This window comes from Apteryx rowi, unplaced genomic scaffold (genome assembly GCF_003343035.1).
Source record: "Apteryx rowi isolate R43461 unplaced genomic scaffold, aptRow1 scaffold_394, whole genome shotgun sequence".
Lineage (NCBI taxonomy): Eukaryota > Metazoa > Chordata > Aves > Apterygiformes > Apterygidae > Apteryx > Apteryx rowi.
Window position 1 is genome coordinate 317,871 of NW_020450463.1, and position 16,253 is coordinate 334,123.

The window sequence follows — 16,253 nt, forward strand, 5'->3', positions numbered from 1 at the left end:
GTGTTCTCAGTGTTATTTTATCCTTCAGAGGTCAGATTGCATGTTCAGTCCAAGATAAGCCGGCAGGTTCCCATTCTCAAATGATGCAGTTTGGAGAAAAAGCCAGCGGATGTCTGAAAGGCATATGAAGGAGCTGGTTTAGGCAAAAGACTTGTTTTAAAAAATTCAAACAAGGGTGCCCATAGCTGCATCCCTGGTTTCTGTGAAACCTCTAGAAGTTCATCACCCCTTAAAACCAACTATGTACTTATTTAATGTCAATGTGAAGTGCCTAACTTTAGCAGCCAAATTTATTTTTGCCTGAAGACTGTTTCAATTAACACTAATAGGTCATTCTGACTAAAGAAGGAAGAGTACAATTGCTTTCATTTTAATCTTTCAGTCTTTGATTACAGGCTGGCACGCAACCAGGCCAGAAGCTAGAGTTCACACCCACACATCTTGGGGTAAAGTCATCACTAAATTACATGCTATATTTATCTGTCTATATACCTTTCTCTGCACAGTACATACACTGCTGGCAGTGAAGCTTGTGAAGTTACTCTGTCTCTCCAATGCTGTAAGAGTAAAATATGTCCCCCTGTCTCTATAGCACAAGTTTAGTCAGGGTTTCAAACTTCAAGTTCAGATTTCAAGCCTACAGAATGAGTCCATTACTTAGCCTACAGAATCAGAACCAAACCCAGATTAAGCCTTAGATCAGAATCAAGTATCATACCAATGTGAATGACAACTGTGGTGATAGTGCACTCCATGAAATTATTTTTGCTGAGCATCTAAATAGAAGATGAGTAATGTAGTAGTTACAGAGAAATGGGAGAGAAGGATCACAAGGATATCTGGACTTCAAAAAATAGGAAGAAGACCAGATACTTGGCAACTAACAGCAGCAGATGGAAGTTAGCAGACTTTTACATGGGCAAGATGTAGGAGTCACAAGTTGCAACAAAGGAAATTCCTATTGGATGTATAGAGAAAAAATCTGCACCATGAGAGTGGTTCAGCACTGGAGCAGGTTGCCCAGAGAGGTTGTCGAAATGTCCATCTTTCGAAATTGCCAGAACTCAGCAGGACAAGGCCCTGAGCAACCTGATCTAACTTTGAGGCTAGCCCTGCTCTGAGCAGGAGGTTGGACTAGGTGAGATCCTGGGGGCGAGCCTCCCCAACCTAAATCTTCCAATGACTCTAGAAGAATCAGAGAGTTTGTCGGCAGGAGACCACAGATCTACCTCACTGGAAAGAATAAATGATACCTAGCTCCTGGCAGCATGATGGCTTTGGAATAAGCCTTTGTATTTCTGATACCTGAAGTAGTATGAAGGGCTTCATCTTTTTGTCATGTGATTGTTTCCCAAATTCCATACATTCACAGTGGATTAAGTTTGCTTCTCAATGTCTTCTATACTCCTTGCTTGTTTGGGGAGTTTCATTGCCCTTGGTGAAGCTGAAATGTCAGCTAGGGAGCTAGAGAATGGGGTCAAAGTGCTGTTCCCCAACACAGCGAGGCAAATAGAAAATCCACACTCTGCCCCGGACAAGTGCAGACAGGACTCGGGGATGCTGCTTCAGTGGGGAGCATCCAAGTGTGCCAGAAATCAGGTGCTGGGCCATGGGGTAGCATTACCTTCACTGGCCTGGCCTGACACTGTGTGTTGGGTGAGGGCTCCACGTGCTACCAGCTGAGTAAGATACAGACATGCACATTGAGCAGAAGGGTTTCTCTCCATCATGTCTCCTGACTGAGGCCTCAGTATTTTTTAGGAGCGCTGCCTGGCATGAGCCAAAACTATGCCAAAGACCAATTTAACCATGTGGATCCTCACAAGCCAGTGCTAGGGCCTGTGCTCCAGACATGTTTGTATAGTTTGGTAGTGTAGACATATCTCCTCTCGCTCTCTCACTATGTATATTCTTATATACATTTACATGCACATGTAAGTATGTGATAAATGTGATAAAACATAAATTTAATAATACCCATCACATTAGTCTTCCTTTCTGCTCTCATATTTGTTTCCCCTCTGGCTTATAACAAGCCAAATGGTGTCATGTACCCATCTTACCCCAGTCAGGGCCCACAGACTGAGTTTTCCACACTGCCAGTATACACACTGCCAGGCTGCCCAGTTTCCCCGAAACTCTGGCTGCTCTCCCAGCCCAGAGCTAATGGGCTGGAGACAAACCCGTGGCCAGCTGCCACTGGGGCTCTGCATCTCCCTGCCCACACCAGCTCATGGCATGTGATTAACTATGATCCCTGTAAATGTCCTTTTTGTATAACAAGGAATATCAAGCCTGTTTGTTGTTACCTCTTCCAGTTTTAATAAGATTATAATAAGGAATATTTTTTCTTGGAGGGAGAGAAGATGATCTCTCTCTTGATACTGGGGGAGCTGAGAGCCATCAGGGCAACACACATAATTATGAATAAGCTCAGTGAAGTCTTTGCCTTGAACACTCCTTTTTTCCTCGTTCGCATTTGTTCTTTTTCACCTGAATTGTAATAGGATCAGCGTATGTGTTTAAGAAGCTGTCTGACATCACCAGTCTTCTCCATGCACCTGTCTGCTGGCTGATTAGATTACCACTTTTTTCCGCTCTGCTGCTTAGCACATGATAATAGACATTTCATCATCCCATTACATTAAAACATAAGAAGAGCTGCTCTGGGTCAGATCAAAGGTTTGACCATCCTAATTCCAAAACTGAGCAACACCAAAGAAACAGGGTAAGTATACAGCATTACAGAAAAGTGGTCATTCCTTGGTAGGCTCTTCCAGTTTCTAGCAAGTGGCCATTTATGGGTTTCATAATCTAAAGGTGGCAGAGGTTGCTGTTTTTAAGAGGCACCAGGGCTCCAGCCTCCCTCAGGGGCTGTGAGAAATCTGCAGCATCGACTCCCACAGTGTGACCATCTGACTTCACCTGCTGCAGCCCTGCAAATGAAGCCACTTTCCCTTTTGGGCACTGCATTCAGACGAGGCCATTGTCCATGCAAGATCCCAGTCCCTTGTTAATGCAATATCCAGTCCCCTAAAAAAGTCTTTTTAAGTCTTTGGAAGAACTGCTCGGTAAACAGCATGCTAACCTAGGAAACCTGACTCAAGGATTCACCCAGGGACACACCTCCTCAGACAAGTGCCACTGTCCCACAGAAGAAACAGCTCTTCCCTCCCTCACAGGAAGTCTTGAGGGAAAATGCATTTAATTCTGAGGCACTAAGATACTGCAGCAGCAGGGACCATAGAGCTGCCATTCTAGCATATACCATGAAAAATTATTTCTAATTTATTCATAAGGGTAATCTTATATAGGCATTCGCTGCAGGTTCAGCTGTAGGATTAAGTCAAAAAAACTATGACTAAAAAATAACTTGCATAACTGTGTTGGTAAGCATCTTGTTCATGTGCCCATTTGGTTGGAGATACATCTGAAACCGTAACCTCACAGGAAGCGAAGAAGAGCGAGCTGCAAAGCAGGCAGCAGGCTCCTCGTTGAGCTGGTGTCTCAACCCTGAATTAGCAGAAACCTGCAAGCAGCTATTTAATCAGCACATGCCGTCCTCTGGGCTAGTGGGAGCTTGTATAACCATGCAAAGCCCTCCAGACTGGGATCTTCCAAGCAACTGTCACATTTATCAGTGTCTAAAGCAGTGGAACATCCTAACTACCCTTCCCTGACCCCATAAAACAGCATCATTAGTGAAGTCAGATAGCATCATTAGTTTCTTTAAGGGTTAAAAAAATAATCCACGGCCACTGCCAAGAAGAGGCCAGAAGAACTAAACAGACAGCGAAGCGTTAGAGCCAGAGCAGAGATATAGAGCTAAATCAATCATTGCAATGCTCCACGATGAGAGCATATACATACAGAGCGCGCGAGCAGGCGGTTTGTTTGGGTAGCTAATGTTCTCTGGCCGCGGAGCGAGAACTTCTCCTGTGGGTTTTTAATGCCACTCTAAATATTTATAGCAAGATCCTGGCCAGCTGGTGAGGCAGCGATGGTAGGGCCCGGGGAGGGGACGGCGTGCTTTCCCCCCAAGCACCTATGCAATCGTCTGCATCATCCTTTCAGTCGGGAAAAGGCTGCCTGTTGCCGTGTTTTCCTGAAAACTGACTCATCCGCAGGAGGCAAGTCCAGGGGCTCCTTCCCTTGGCCTCCCGCACCTCGCTTGGCCGAGTGTGCCCACACGCGCACACACACACATGCACTGTACAGGAAGGGATGAAGCTACAGCCTCCAAAAAGGTGTGCCAGACCGACTCCACCCGGCGTCTAGCATGGGTCTGGGCCTTCAGGGCTTCGTCTAGCCTGCAGGTTCAGCTGCAAGATTGAGTCGAAAAAACTACGACTAAAAAATAACTTGCATAACTATGTCAGTAAGCATCTTGCTGATGTGCCCATTTGGTTGGAGACCAGCCGTGTTGCTCTGCTGCGCCGCAGCATCCCTGGGAGAGGCCGCGCGTGGCATGGCCCGTGCTGCAAAGCCGCGGGTTTTAGGAGAACAGCCTGCCCCGGACCCTGCAGGATTCGGGGTTAGACACGAGTGGCTGCGGGAGGGCTGCGAGCGCCAGCGCCTCCCGGGAGCTGCCATGGGGGCGCGGGGGCTCCCAGCGGTCTCGCTCGCCCGCCTCGCCATGCCAAGACGCAGACGTCACTCGCCAGGGAGCTTCGGCTTTGAAAATGGGCAAAGGAGTTTTGCTTTAACCTTGTGTTTCCCTGTGGGAGCGATGCATAGAAACGCTGTTTTGGATTCGGTCCTGTTCCGAATCAAAGGGAGGGATTTGGGGGCAGATGAGGGGCTCACCCCAGTTACCCGGGCACAGGCAGCCAGTGCCGTTTCTCCTGAATGGTCCAGGGTTTTGGCATGGAGCCAGCACACGCAACGCAGGACTCACCGGAGACCTTGGCCCTTCTGCCATGGCAGACAGGGCCCAGCAGGGCTGTGGGGAGTCTCCAACAGCACCAGGGGTGGATTTAGGCTCATCATCGTGGACACCTCCACAGGTCAAACAGAGATGCCTTGTGTGTGGTCCAGGCAGCCGAGCACTTACAGCTGGCAGAGGTTTAATCGGGGGTGCCCAGTGAGCCATTCGCCTGTCCACATGCAGGTGGGACTTAGTGGTGACCCGAATAATTCCGCACTTCCCTGTGTTGCCTAGACCTCCCTGAGTGTGACGGGAGCTTGGACGCCTTGTTCACACCTGCAGCGAGAGACCCCATGGAGGTGTCTCCCCAGGAGCTGAATGCCACCCCAGAAGCCCGGTACCAGGGTTATTTTCCAGCTTGGACATCAGCCTGCTACATTGCTTCAGCAAACTGCTTTGCTTTGCCCCCTGGGTAATGCCCAGCTCCCCAAGGCGCTGCGAAGTTTCCTGGCTAAGGCTTTCAGAGAGCTGAGCTCCTTACGCAAGAGGCCACAACCTCTTGTTTTCTATGCTGAGTATCAAGCAGCATCACAAAGATAAATTGCTTGAAGAGCGAACTTTGGTCTCTGCCGGGCAGTTAGCTGGGCTCTCCCATGCCCACCGGCTGCTCTGCCTGGGGCAAGCACTGCTGACTGTGGGGGGAGTCCTGGGGTATCAGCATCTCCCACCCGCAGTTGCCGAACTCAAGGGGCAGATGCTCCCCAGGTGTCTCCTTAGGATGGAGACACAGTCTGTCCCACCGGGCCTCCTGGAAGCCCTTCTTTCTCCACGAAAATACATGATGGCGCGTTACCTAACGCCAGCCTTTTCAGACTGTTTACAGGCTTCTCGAGTTCCCAGGCACTTTAGGACAGGGTCCTGTTGCTGTTTCCAAACGGCCAGCCAGGACTTTTATAAGTGAACTTTCCTCCCCGTGTCTATTTATTATATGTAAACATTTGCCAGAAAAACACCCCTTGGGCATGCTCAGTCCCAGGCAGGTCATTGCAAAAGGCAACGGCAGAGTCACACGTGACAGCGGCGAGAAGTCCATATGCGCCTATTCTTAGCGCAGGAATGTATACAATGCCCCCCCGCCTGGCGGCTCCGTCACAGAGCTCCCGAAAGCGGCAAAAGGGACTTCAGAATAAACACGGCCAGAAATCACCCTCTATGAATCACTTTTACCCACCGAAAGAAACGTCCTGTGGGTTTATAGTTTTTATGCAGGCTCTAGCCATGGAAAATCTCACCAGGGGATAAGCGACAGAGAGTAAGTGAAAGCAGTGAAGGACAGCAGAAGGTAAACGTTTCTACCGTATGATTTCACTGCAGGTTGAGCTGTTAGTTATGAAAATAGATATTCATCAGATTGTTCTGCCTGGCACTTAATTTAGTCATTGTGTGTCTGATTAACATTAAAAAAAAAAAAAAACACAGCTAAGCAGAGTTAATAAATAACCATTTTAATGCAGATTCCCAGTCTCTAGGGTTTAGTTTGCCCTGCTGCAGAGTTCGGCTCTGCCAGATTTACATTCTTTGGGAATGACTAACTCTAGGGGAAAGAGGCGCAAGTTACTAAACTGCTAATACTTTAAAATAGTGAATAAATGTCTAAGCGCATTTATTCAGTGTGATTAAAGTGAACAAACCAATTGCTTCAGCCTTTCAGCTTTCATCCCAAATCAGCAAGATAACTTCAGCGCTTTTGCTTCTCGTCAGGGATACAGGCAATACTGACCTCAGAGTTACAACCTGATAACTTTATAGAAAATTTAAAAGGGTCTTAGTGACCTTTTAACTTCTTTATTACTTTCCCACTGTGCTTAACCCATGTTCCATTTTCATGCGTAACAGCGAACAAACATTTAGAGCAACATCAAAGTCCTGATTTGTTCCCTCGGAGCTGGATAGTTCAATAAAAGCTGCTAAGAATTTGTTTTTTCTGCCAAGCCCAGAATTCATCTCTCTCTTATTTTGCTATGGAGGAGGGATCCACTGAGGAGTTTCTCTTCAAAGACCAGGACTTCTCCTCCGAACTGCTGAGGCAGCTGAATGGGCTGCGACAGAGCGGGATGCTGACTGATGTTACCCTCTGCTCCGGGGGCTTTGAAATCCCCTGCCACCGAAACGTGCTGGCCTCCAGCAGTCCCTACTTTAAGGCGATGTTCTGTAACAACTTTAAAGAGAGTCGCCAGACTAAGATCATCCTGAAGGGCATTGACTCCGAGATTTTGTATCAGATTATCCTTTATGTTTACACGGGGGAGATTCTGATATCCCCTGAGAATGTCCTGTACCTCTTAGAGACTGCGTCCATGCTGCAGTATGCTAAGTTGTTTGAGGCCTGTTCTGCCTACCTCCAAGACAAGCTGACTCCTGACAACTGTCTGAGCATGATAAGATTTGCAAAAATCTTAAACTGCCAAAGCCTTAATAAGAAAGCCAAGGCTATGGCTTTGAAGTGCTTTCCTGAGGTGGCCTCTTCCGAGGACCTAAAGGACCTTTGTGCTCTGGAACTCATTGACTACCTTGGGGATGATGAGCTCTGCGGGGAGGAGGAGCAGGTCTTTGAGGCACTGATGGTCTGGATCCGGCACGACCTCCAGGCAAGGCAAGGCTACATCCAAGACTTGTTCAAGAAGGTCCGGCTTCAGTATGTACATCCAACTTTCCTCTTCCACTTCATCGCCAATGACTCCCTTGTTCAGTCCTCTCCCACTTGCAGGAGCATTCTGGAATCAGCCTGGAGACACATGTTTTCCTTGTACAGCACCAACACGCCTGACATCAAGCCCATGTTGCATGTTCCTCGCAGGTACTCCAGCCAGGAGTTCCTCATCATCATTGGTGGCAGGAAGGACAACCAGCAGACAACGAGAGATGTCTTGCTGTATGATGACAAGACCAACCAATGGCTAAGCCTTGCCAAACTGCCTGTGCGCCTGTACAAAGCCTCTGCAGTGAGCTTACACAGCAATATTTATGTGCTTGGAGGAATGCCCGTTAGCAATAAGAAAAGCCCAGTCAGTGATAATATTTACATTTACTCCCTCAAACTCAATCAGTGGAGGTTAGTTGAACCCATGTTAGTTCCACGATACTCCCACAGAAGCTTGGCATACAAAAACTATATTTTATCATTTGGTGGAATTGGTGAGAACCAGGAAATCCTGAATTCTGTGGAAAGATATGATAGCATCTACAACACCTGCGAGAGCATGGCAAGCATGCCTGCTGCTGTCCTTCACCCTGCCGTTGCTGCCAAAGACCAAAGAATCTACCTCTTTGGGGGAGAAGACATTATGCAAAACCCCGTCCGGCTTATACAGGTAACAGCCAGTCCTGCTTGTCCTGGTAGTTTCATCTAAAGGATTCAGTGGTTCAACTCCCTGCAGAGGAAATCAAAGCCCAACACTGAATTCAATTTGTTGTGAATCACAGGCAGCAAGAGGCAGGATACATTGAAACGTTCCTTTGGGGAAATCTTGTATGTAGAGAGCTGGGATTGCAATTCCTTCATTTTCCCCAGAGTGACCTTGATTATTTTTCAGGCAAAAGTCCCGAGGCCCTTCCTCAGTCAGCTCTGTCAGGGGCACTTTTCCCACCGTGGTGCTGGGGCCGAGGCCTTAGGGCTCACGAGGGCGACGCTACAGACCATGTAGCAAGCTGAAGCTTACCCACRTGCCTAACTTGGTGCCCACAATATTCTCATTTAGTCAGTGCTTCCCATTAGGCAGGTAGGTGGTTGAGTTGGGGTCTCAGCTGTACATCTGTTCACTCATAGTAAGAGCAAAGATGCTGGTTTGTGATCATTAGAGCGATTAGATTCTCACTCATCAAAGGGCCAGAACTTAAACTGACAGTTATTTCACATAAACAGCTGTTTTAAAAATGTGCCTCTTGCCACATGTTGCTGGCTCTCTGCCTTCCTTCAGTGGTTAAACTATATTAGGAGGAAAAAAATACATGAAATCATTTCTTATCTGATTTGATGCTTTAGCAACATTGTAATGTTACTTTCCCATGTGAGTGTTTTTCACTGGTTTAGGTATTTTAACTAAGAAAGATCATTAAAGGCGAGGATGGCAGCGGGTACGTGAGCGATACTTGTTTATGATCATAACGTTATTTAATTATCAGTGGGAAGGAAATGTAATTATCAATAAGCGGGGAGATGTCCTGGAGATATTTGCTATATTAAGAAGCGGATGACATGGCATAAAAGTTTGTGTTGCCCAGATATAGATGACTGAATGATCATCACCTGGCAACGGTTCTTTCTCCCACATAAATTGATGACTTAGATATCACCTAGGTCCCATCGACAAGTCTCTCTGCCAAACTGAGTACATACCAGCCACCAGCACAAATATAGCAGCAGGGCAAACAAGGTGGCTGCCAGCAGAGCTAGATAAAATTGAGGTTTGTTTGCACGGGAAATTAGTATGCCATAGGCAAGGCAGGAATACACAGAATAATCAGAAAGTGAAAGCAAGTGACCCGCATTTTGAAAGAGCATTAACCAGGAGTTACAGCAATTTAATGGCCACACAAAGATTTACAGCCAAGAAGCTAGTTTCTGACAGATGCACTCTGCCATACTACATGCTAACATGCCCTGAGCCGACGAGCCCAGAGAACTAGAAAGTTTTCCAAGGGGACATATTAGGAGAAAAAGTGGGTAAATTCTCGGATTTCCAGCAGTTCAAGTCAGTAAATTGTATTCATTAAGACAAAAATAAGAACCATAAGTTCCTCTGTAATTACAATTGCCAGTTTAATGCAACATAAACAGCTGCGTGTGTATCTTTATTTATTTGTCAGGTTTACCATGTCTCCAGGAATATGTGGTTTCGGATGGAGACCAGAGTGGTGAAGAACGTCTGTGCACCAGCTGTCCTGATTGGAGACCAGATTATCATTGTTGGAGGTAACAGCTCTATTTCGGCCTCCCTCCTGCTCGCTCGTGCGCTGCTCCCGCGGGGTTTCACACACGGACTGTGCAGGGAGAGGTGCCGCTTCCCGGCACTGCTGCTGTGCTCGCGAGCTGGGCTGTGCTGCCCGCCGAAGCCCGCGGAGGTTGGGAAGGAGAGCAGGCGTGCACCCAGCCTCGCATGCGGGCTTGGTGCCGTGGAGAGGATGGGAACAAGTTCTCCACAGCACATCAACTTACTCCACATAGCAGGGCCCATACACAGCCTGGGGGGCGCGTAGAGGGGGTATTTGGGGAAGGGCCAGTGCAAGTTTCTTCTCCAGCAGAGGAAGGGAGGAAGCCAAAGCAGGGAAGAGGCACAGGAGGCCCTCGCCCTCCCCTGCTGAGTCATGGGCTGGCCCTCCTTAACTGCTCTTCTTGGAAGTGCCTGGGGCGGAGAGTGGGGTTACGGGCAGGCCAGGGTGCCTGCCGCCCCGACCGCTTGTGACGGATGGGGCTGATCACTCCTGCCACTGCCTCCTGGGGATGACCATGAAACGTCCTGAGAGGGATGTGAAATACCATACCCTGAGGAGGTAACTTTTTAGCACCTTACTCAACTCAAGGGTCAGCCTCTGCCCACAGCATTTTGGTGGCCCACATCTCTGTGGTAGTTTGGCATCTCACAGTCTTTAATGAAGCTACCCTGATCACACGTGGACAACAGTAAGACATGTGTCACATTGCTCAAGGGAGAAAGAGGCATAGAGAAGCTATGGCAGAGCAGAGGACTGAATCAGAGTCATATAGGGTTCAAACACACCATCCTTCTTCTGCAAGAGGCCACTGCTACCCATTGCAATGAGAGCAGGGAAGGGCTGAGTCCAAAGGTTCAAGACTATCAGGCCTCTGTGTGGCAGATTGCCCTGATATCAGACCACAGAGCCCAGAATACAGTATTTTCAACTCTTTTATCTTCAGATGCATTTATCTGAAAGGCCTGTATTGACCCAAGTATTCTGCTGATGAGCTTAAGTTCTCAATTTCTTTTATTTATTTAACAAAAGCCACAAAAAAAATGTTAACTTTAAACATCTTTCATTTTGCTTGAGAGCAGACAGATTTACCATGGTCAGGTTTTATTTACCAACTTCCATGCCAAAACATTGGCCAAATGTTCTTGGTTTATCAACAACTGTAACAACAATGACAACAAAAAATTTCTCTTAAAAATAGCTTTCACCACCTCTTTGCATGACTGTTCACATCATAATAAAGGGGAATGTATTGGCCTCAACAAGAGAGGTCTTGATTTTGGCTAGGGAGAGTGTCCTCAAGGCCTTCAAAACATATGGCCCAAAGCAGTTTGTTTGCCATTGACACTCTTGATTATCTACAGGAATTCATTCACAAGTTACTGCTGGGCAACACACTCTTACACCTCCCTTGCTCCAGGGCAATGGTCCCAGTACCAGTCCTTACCTCTCAGCAGATGTGAGGTTACTTCACCCATCAGTGGAAGATCTGTGCATTTGGGTTACAGTCTGGCTTGCGCAGAGCTGGAGTACAGGACATGGGAGTGGAGCTAGCATGGGTGGGACTGCACTAGTGAGTACCCAGCTCCCATATGTAGACAACGATGACAACTCCAACCCAACAAGGCATTGTTGCTCCCTACATCCCTTCTGGCTTCCCAGATGCCACTGGCTTCTGTATTTCCAAGTGAAGCTCTAGGAGTCTGTTGGGTTAAAAGAAATACACTGGGACTTTGGAAGGCACAGGCAGAAAACTGCATGTTCCAGCTGTGTTTGCAGGTTGCTTGCCTACCTAGAACAGCAAATCCTGCTTTATACCTGCCTCTCTGATCTGATGGGTTTTATGGTGATCACTGAATCTTGCCTACCAAGGTGATATGAGGCAGAGAGAGGACACAGAGGAAGGGAAGATCAACAGAAATTCTTGTGACACATCATCACTTCCCAGCTAAACTGGATGTCTTATTCTGCCAAATTATGTACCAGTATAATAGATTGTATTGAAGACTATCAGGAAACACATTATCATTTCTTCTGCTGGCCATAGCCTCTAATTCCTATCTGTTTCTTCCATCTCTGGCTTTGCATTTAGGGTACACACGGAGAATAATTGCTTATGATACGAAGGGCAACAAGTTTATTAAATGTGCAGACATGAAGGACAGGCGGATGCATCATGGGGCCACTGTCATCAAGAACAAGCTGTATGTCACAGGAGGACGATGTCTTACTGCGGACAACGTCATTGAAGACTCGGATTCATTGGACTGCTATGACCCAGAGACCAACACGTGGACACCAAAGGGAAAACTGCCACACAAACTCTTTGACCATGGATGCCTTACTCTCCAGTGTGTCCCCTATTCTAACCTTCTCTAAAAGGAGTTTTGTACTCCTCTGCAAAAAGGACCCACCTTGCTCTGCATAAAGCACACAAGGAATCTTAACAGGGTCCCACAAACTCCTGTTCATGAAGGCATCAGAAGGGCTGGTCATTCCCCAAAGGCTCTGCTTGAAAGGTCATGAGTTTCATGTGCATGTCATATTCAGCTGACAGTATTGCATGTGGTGCTGCTGAAGTCCAACCCTGAGGCCTTATGCAGCATCTCAACAGAAAATAGGAGAGAAATATTGGGTAAAAATCTAGTGCAGGATTTGGCTTTGTGCAGGTTTTACAGTGAAAGGTGACTAGGAATGCTGGTATCTCCAGAGAAAATAAAATCTGGGTGATCTGCATTTGTGTTAGCATGCAAAGAAACGGAACTACTCGGCTGTGTGCCACAGCCCTTTGGTGCTCGGTGCTGACCAAGCTTTTCATTTTGAGTGGCAGGAACGTTTGGAATAGGAAGCCCCAAGCTGAAGCCTTGTTCTTACTATGAAGGCCCAAGTAGCCAGCCCTGTAGTAATTATCTGGATTGGCTACAGTAGTCATCAAAGAAGAAATAATATTTTAATGTTCCAAATATCAAACTAGAAATTAGCAAAAGCCTGATACTTCAATCTGAGTTCTCTCACATTTGTAGCAAGATGCAGATTTGAGTTTTCTGAGCTACCTCTCCTCCCCAGTGCAGGGAAGACAATCTCTCCAAGGATTTTTGTTCCATCTGCCTGCTCTCTGAAGGAGCAGGAGAAGGGAAGATGGAAATGAAGGTTATTTGTGTCTTTTTTTTTGGAGGGATCTTGTTTTGCATGAAGCTTGCTGCTTTGTTTCCATCAGGGAGGGCACTGGGGGTGGTTAGGAAGTCTCTAGGTTGGTGGAGTTCCTGAAAGCTGAAATAATAGAGGTAACACAGGGGGGAAAGTGGATGTAAAAGAGAAGAGGTATTTGGGAGGAACAGTTTTTTGAGGGTTTTTTTTCCCTTTCTCCTCTCTCCAAACCACTGGAAAACAGTGATGAGAGAAAGCCAGTGACAGGAAACCAGCTTTCCAAGAAGAGCATGTCTAAGTCTGCCACTTGGCAAAACAGCTCTGGCTCTACCAGTATTTTTGTGGGGTTCTGCCACTAAGTGCATATTTTCAAAGGGAGGGGATTAATCATCAGATACTGAACGGGCTGTGAACTGCTCTCAGGTCACCAGGCTTGGTAAGATTGCTGAGACAGCAAGGAGCTTTTATGATAGCACTGGTGACCACCATCCAGAGAAAGGACAGCAGGAACTACACCCTTTTCTCTCTGTATTTGAAAGAAAGAGGGACTTTTCCAAGGGTGCAGGATGGCATGAGGAAATCACACTCAGCCCTTCTCTTCTCAGTCAGCTGCACAGCCACGTGGTCATGACAATGTTGCAGGACACAGACTCCAACCGCTCACTGTGGAGCTAACACCCCCTCTCGTAAATCTGTATGTGGGAGCAGAAGGTCAACAAAAATAGTTGACAAAGCGGGAGACTGGAAGAAGGAATTGCATATCAACTGCTGTTTTAACAATGCAAAATAAAATGGTTATTATTGTTTTTATGAGCTTTGTGTTCAGGAGTCCCCACTGTTCCCTCTACATTGTTGATAAAAAGGGAATTGTTTTTGTACCAGAGGTTTTTGCCAGGGTTTCCTTCTAAGGATCTGAGTAAACCAGCAAAAAATGAGTAGGAACCCAAACTCGTCTCCCAGCTCAGAAGCCTTTGGCTATGATTCCCTTCTGTCTTTCAGTCTATATAATCATCTCATCCCCATGCAAAGCAGGGCTAAATCACAGCACTTACAGACTGGACCGGAGCAGTGATTCATTCTGCTTCTTCATGGGCCAGCTCCAGCTCTCTGGAGAAAGAACCCTTGTCATGGCCAATTATGGAAACTCTGCCCAGGGGAGATGTTTATTCCTAACCCCTTAGTGTTGCTTTCCCAAACTCCTTCCTGTTGTGACTCCCCTCACAGCTCCATAACTTCGTGAGATGCCAGTCGCTGCCATACATTTTAGCTGACACTGATTTCTGCCAGGCTCGTGACTGTACCCAGAACTGATGGAAGAAGCTAACTTGGGGTCATAACCCTGTGTTGCAAACCATTGCAACAGCGAATGGTTTATGCTTGGAAGCAAACAGATTTTTTAATTCCCGTATCATATAACTACCAATTTTCTCAGTATTCGTACAGGGACAAAATAGTACCTTGCGCGGCTGTAGCTGGGCAGGAAACAGAGAGTGCAAGGAACAGGCACAGCCGCAGTGCAGTGTTCAGCAAAGCATCCTTCCTACATCCCCCAGGGATCCCTTACATCATCCTCAAGTCCCTCGTGCTGCCAAGGGCTCTGGCCAGCTCTGCCAGTGGCTGCAACTCTCTGCTCCTTCCCTTCACAAACTCCTCGCCTAGTGCCCATAATTCAAGGAAATTGGGTTCCCTGGGCAGGAAAAAGTAGTCTCTGGGCCTGCTGAAACCACGTTTCTGATAGACTTCTATTTTGTGGCTGGCTGACTTTGATGTCCAGGAAGCTGCAAACTATGACTGAAGCTTTTGGGGCCCTTTGTAAAAAGGGTTGAAGTCAGACAACAGAGTCAAGCATTACTGAGGCAAACATGCACACCAAGGCATGTCCCGTCACTTGGTTTCCAGAGCACCAACAGACCCACAGAGCTTCAGGACAGGGTATACACCTCCTCAGAGGCGGTGAGAACTGATGCTGCTTTTCTTACCAGGTTTTGGTCACCACCTGGTCCACCAATAGCAGTACCTGGTGCCCCCTTGAGTGCTTTGTGGTTGTTGTAGCCAGTGGTGCTGTGGATGAAGGCACTCATAGCAAGAGTCAGCCAAGACACCCCTTTCTCCATAGTAGCAGGGGGTACTTTCCCAAACAGGATCTGCAAGGCTAGCTCTATCCCAAGCACTTTCTGAGTCATCACATGCTTTTCCAGAGGTCTCATCATCCTAATATTTGAGCATTCAGGGTGCTCACTTAGATGGGAATTTCCCATCGAAGAACAGCAAGGTAATTCACAAATATGATCACAGCTCCATGCGGAGGTGGGGATTTATTGCTCTTTGTTTATTAACTATGGAAGCCAAGGAAAAGAGGGTTTTCAAAAAGGGTCATTGTTTTGTGAGTCAGCTTTTGGAGAAGCTGAGCAGCTGCTGCTCTTTTGCAAGTCAGGGAGGGCTGTGAATGCTCATCACCTTTGAGGCCTCATTTGTGGGTGTCCCAAGATGATCACTAGATCAGGGAAACCGTAGGATGGCGTGTCTGAAGGCAGCCTGCTCTGTGGGGCAATGCCCTGGTCCCTCGTGCCAGGTGCTTGTCTAACACATCAAAAATCTCCCATGAGAGACATTCTGCTACCTCTCTAAGTAACGTATTTGAGTGCTTTACTAGCCTCATAGCTTTTAATAGTATATATATCTTAAATCATCTTTGCTGTCCATTCAGCTGCCCCTGTGAAGATAGGGGGCAATTGATTACCCTCCTTGGTATTGTATATATGTTTTTTTACATCTTTAAAGTTTATTAACATGTTTCAGATTCTGTAGACTAAACAAACCCAGCCCTTTTCCAATCTTTCCTCAGAAGTCATGTTTTCTAGCACTCTGATCATTTTTGTTGCTCTCCTCTGGACAATTTCTAATTTGTCTGTATTCTTTTTTAACTTAAAAGTGCAGTGCTCTGGCTCAGCAGGAGAGAGAAGAGAAGAGTGGAATAAACCCCCTCTGCATCCTACCTACAGCACTTCTGCTTACACATCCCAGAAGGGTATTTGCTTTTCGCAGCAGCAGCAGATTACCGACTTGGGTTCGGTTGTGCTCAGGCCTCAGGATTAAGGAACGCTTGCAAGTTTGGGCAAGGTCATACAGAAAGACTGTGGGAGACCCAGGGTCTCCCAGGGTTATGTCTTAACTCCATCTTCCCTTTGGCTCACCAGGGTCCCAAGCCAGACCCTGTCAAAAACAATGAGTCTCTCCATGAGCTTCAACA

At 47.0% G+C, this 16,253-nt stretch overlaps 1 protein-coding gene across 1 annotated transcript; it reads left to right on the forward strand.

The window, feature by feature from the left end:
• The first annotated feature begins 6,879 nt into the window (after positions 1–6,879).
• KLHL38 (kelch like family member 38) lies at positions 6,880–12,235 on the forward strand. The gene is made up of 3 exons (XM_026074687.1): positions 6,880–8,238; positions 9,734–9,839; positions 11,949–12,235. The coding sequence occupies exons 1-3, from the start codon at positions 6,889–6,891 to the stop codon at positions 12,233–12,235; spliced, it is 1,743 nt and encodes a 580-aa protein (XP_025930472.1). The 5' UTR covers positions 6,880–6,888.
• Positions 12,236–16,253: the final 4,018 nt, after the last annotated feature.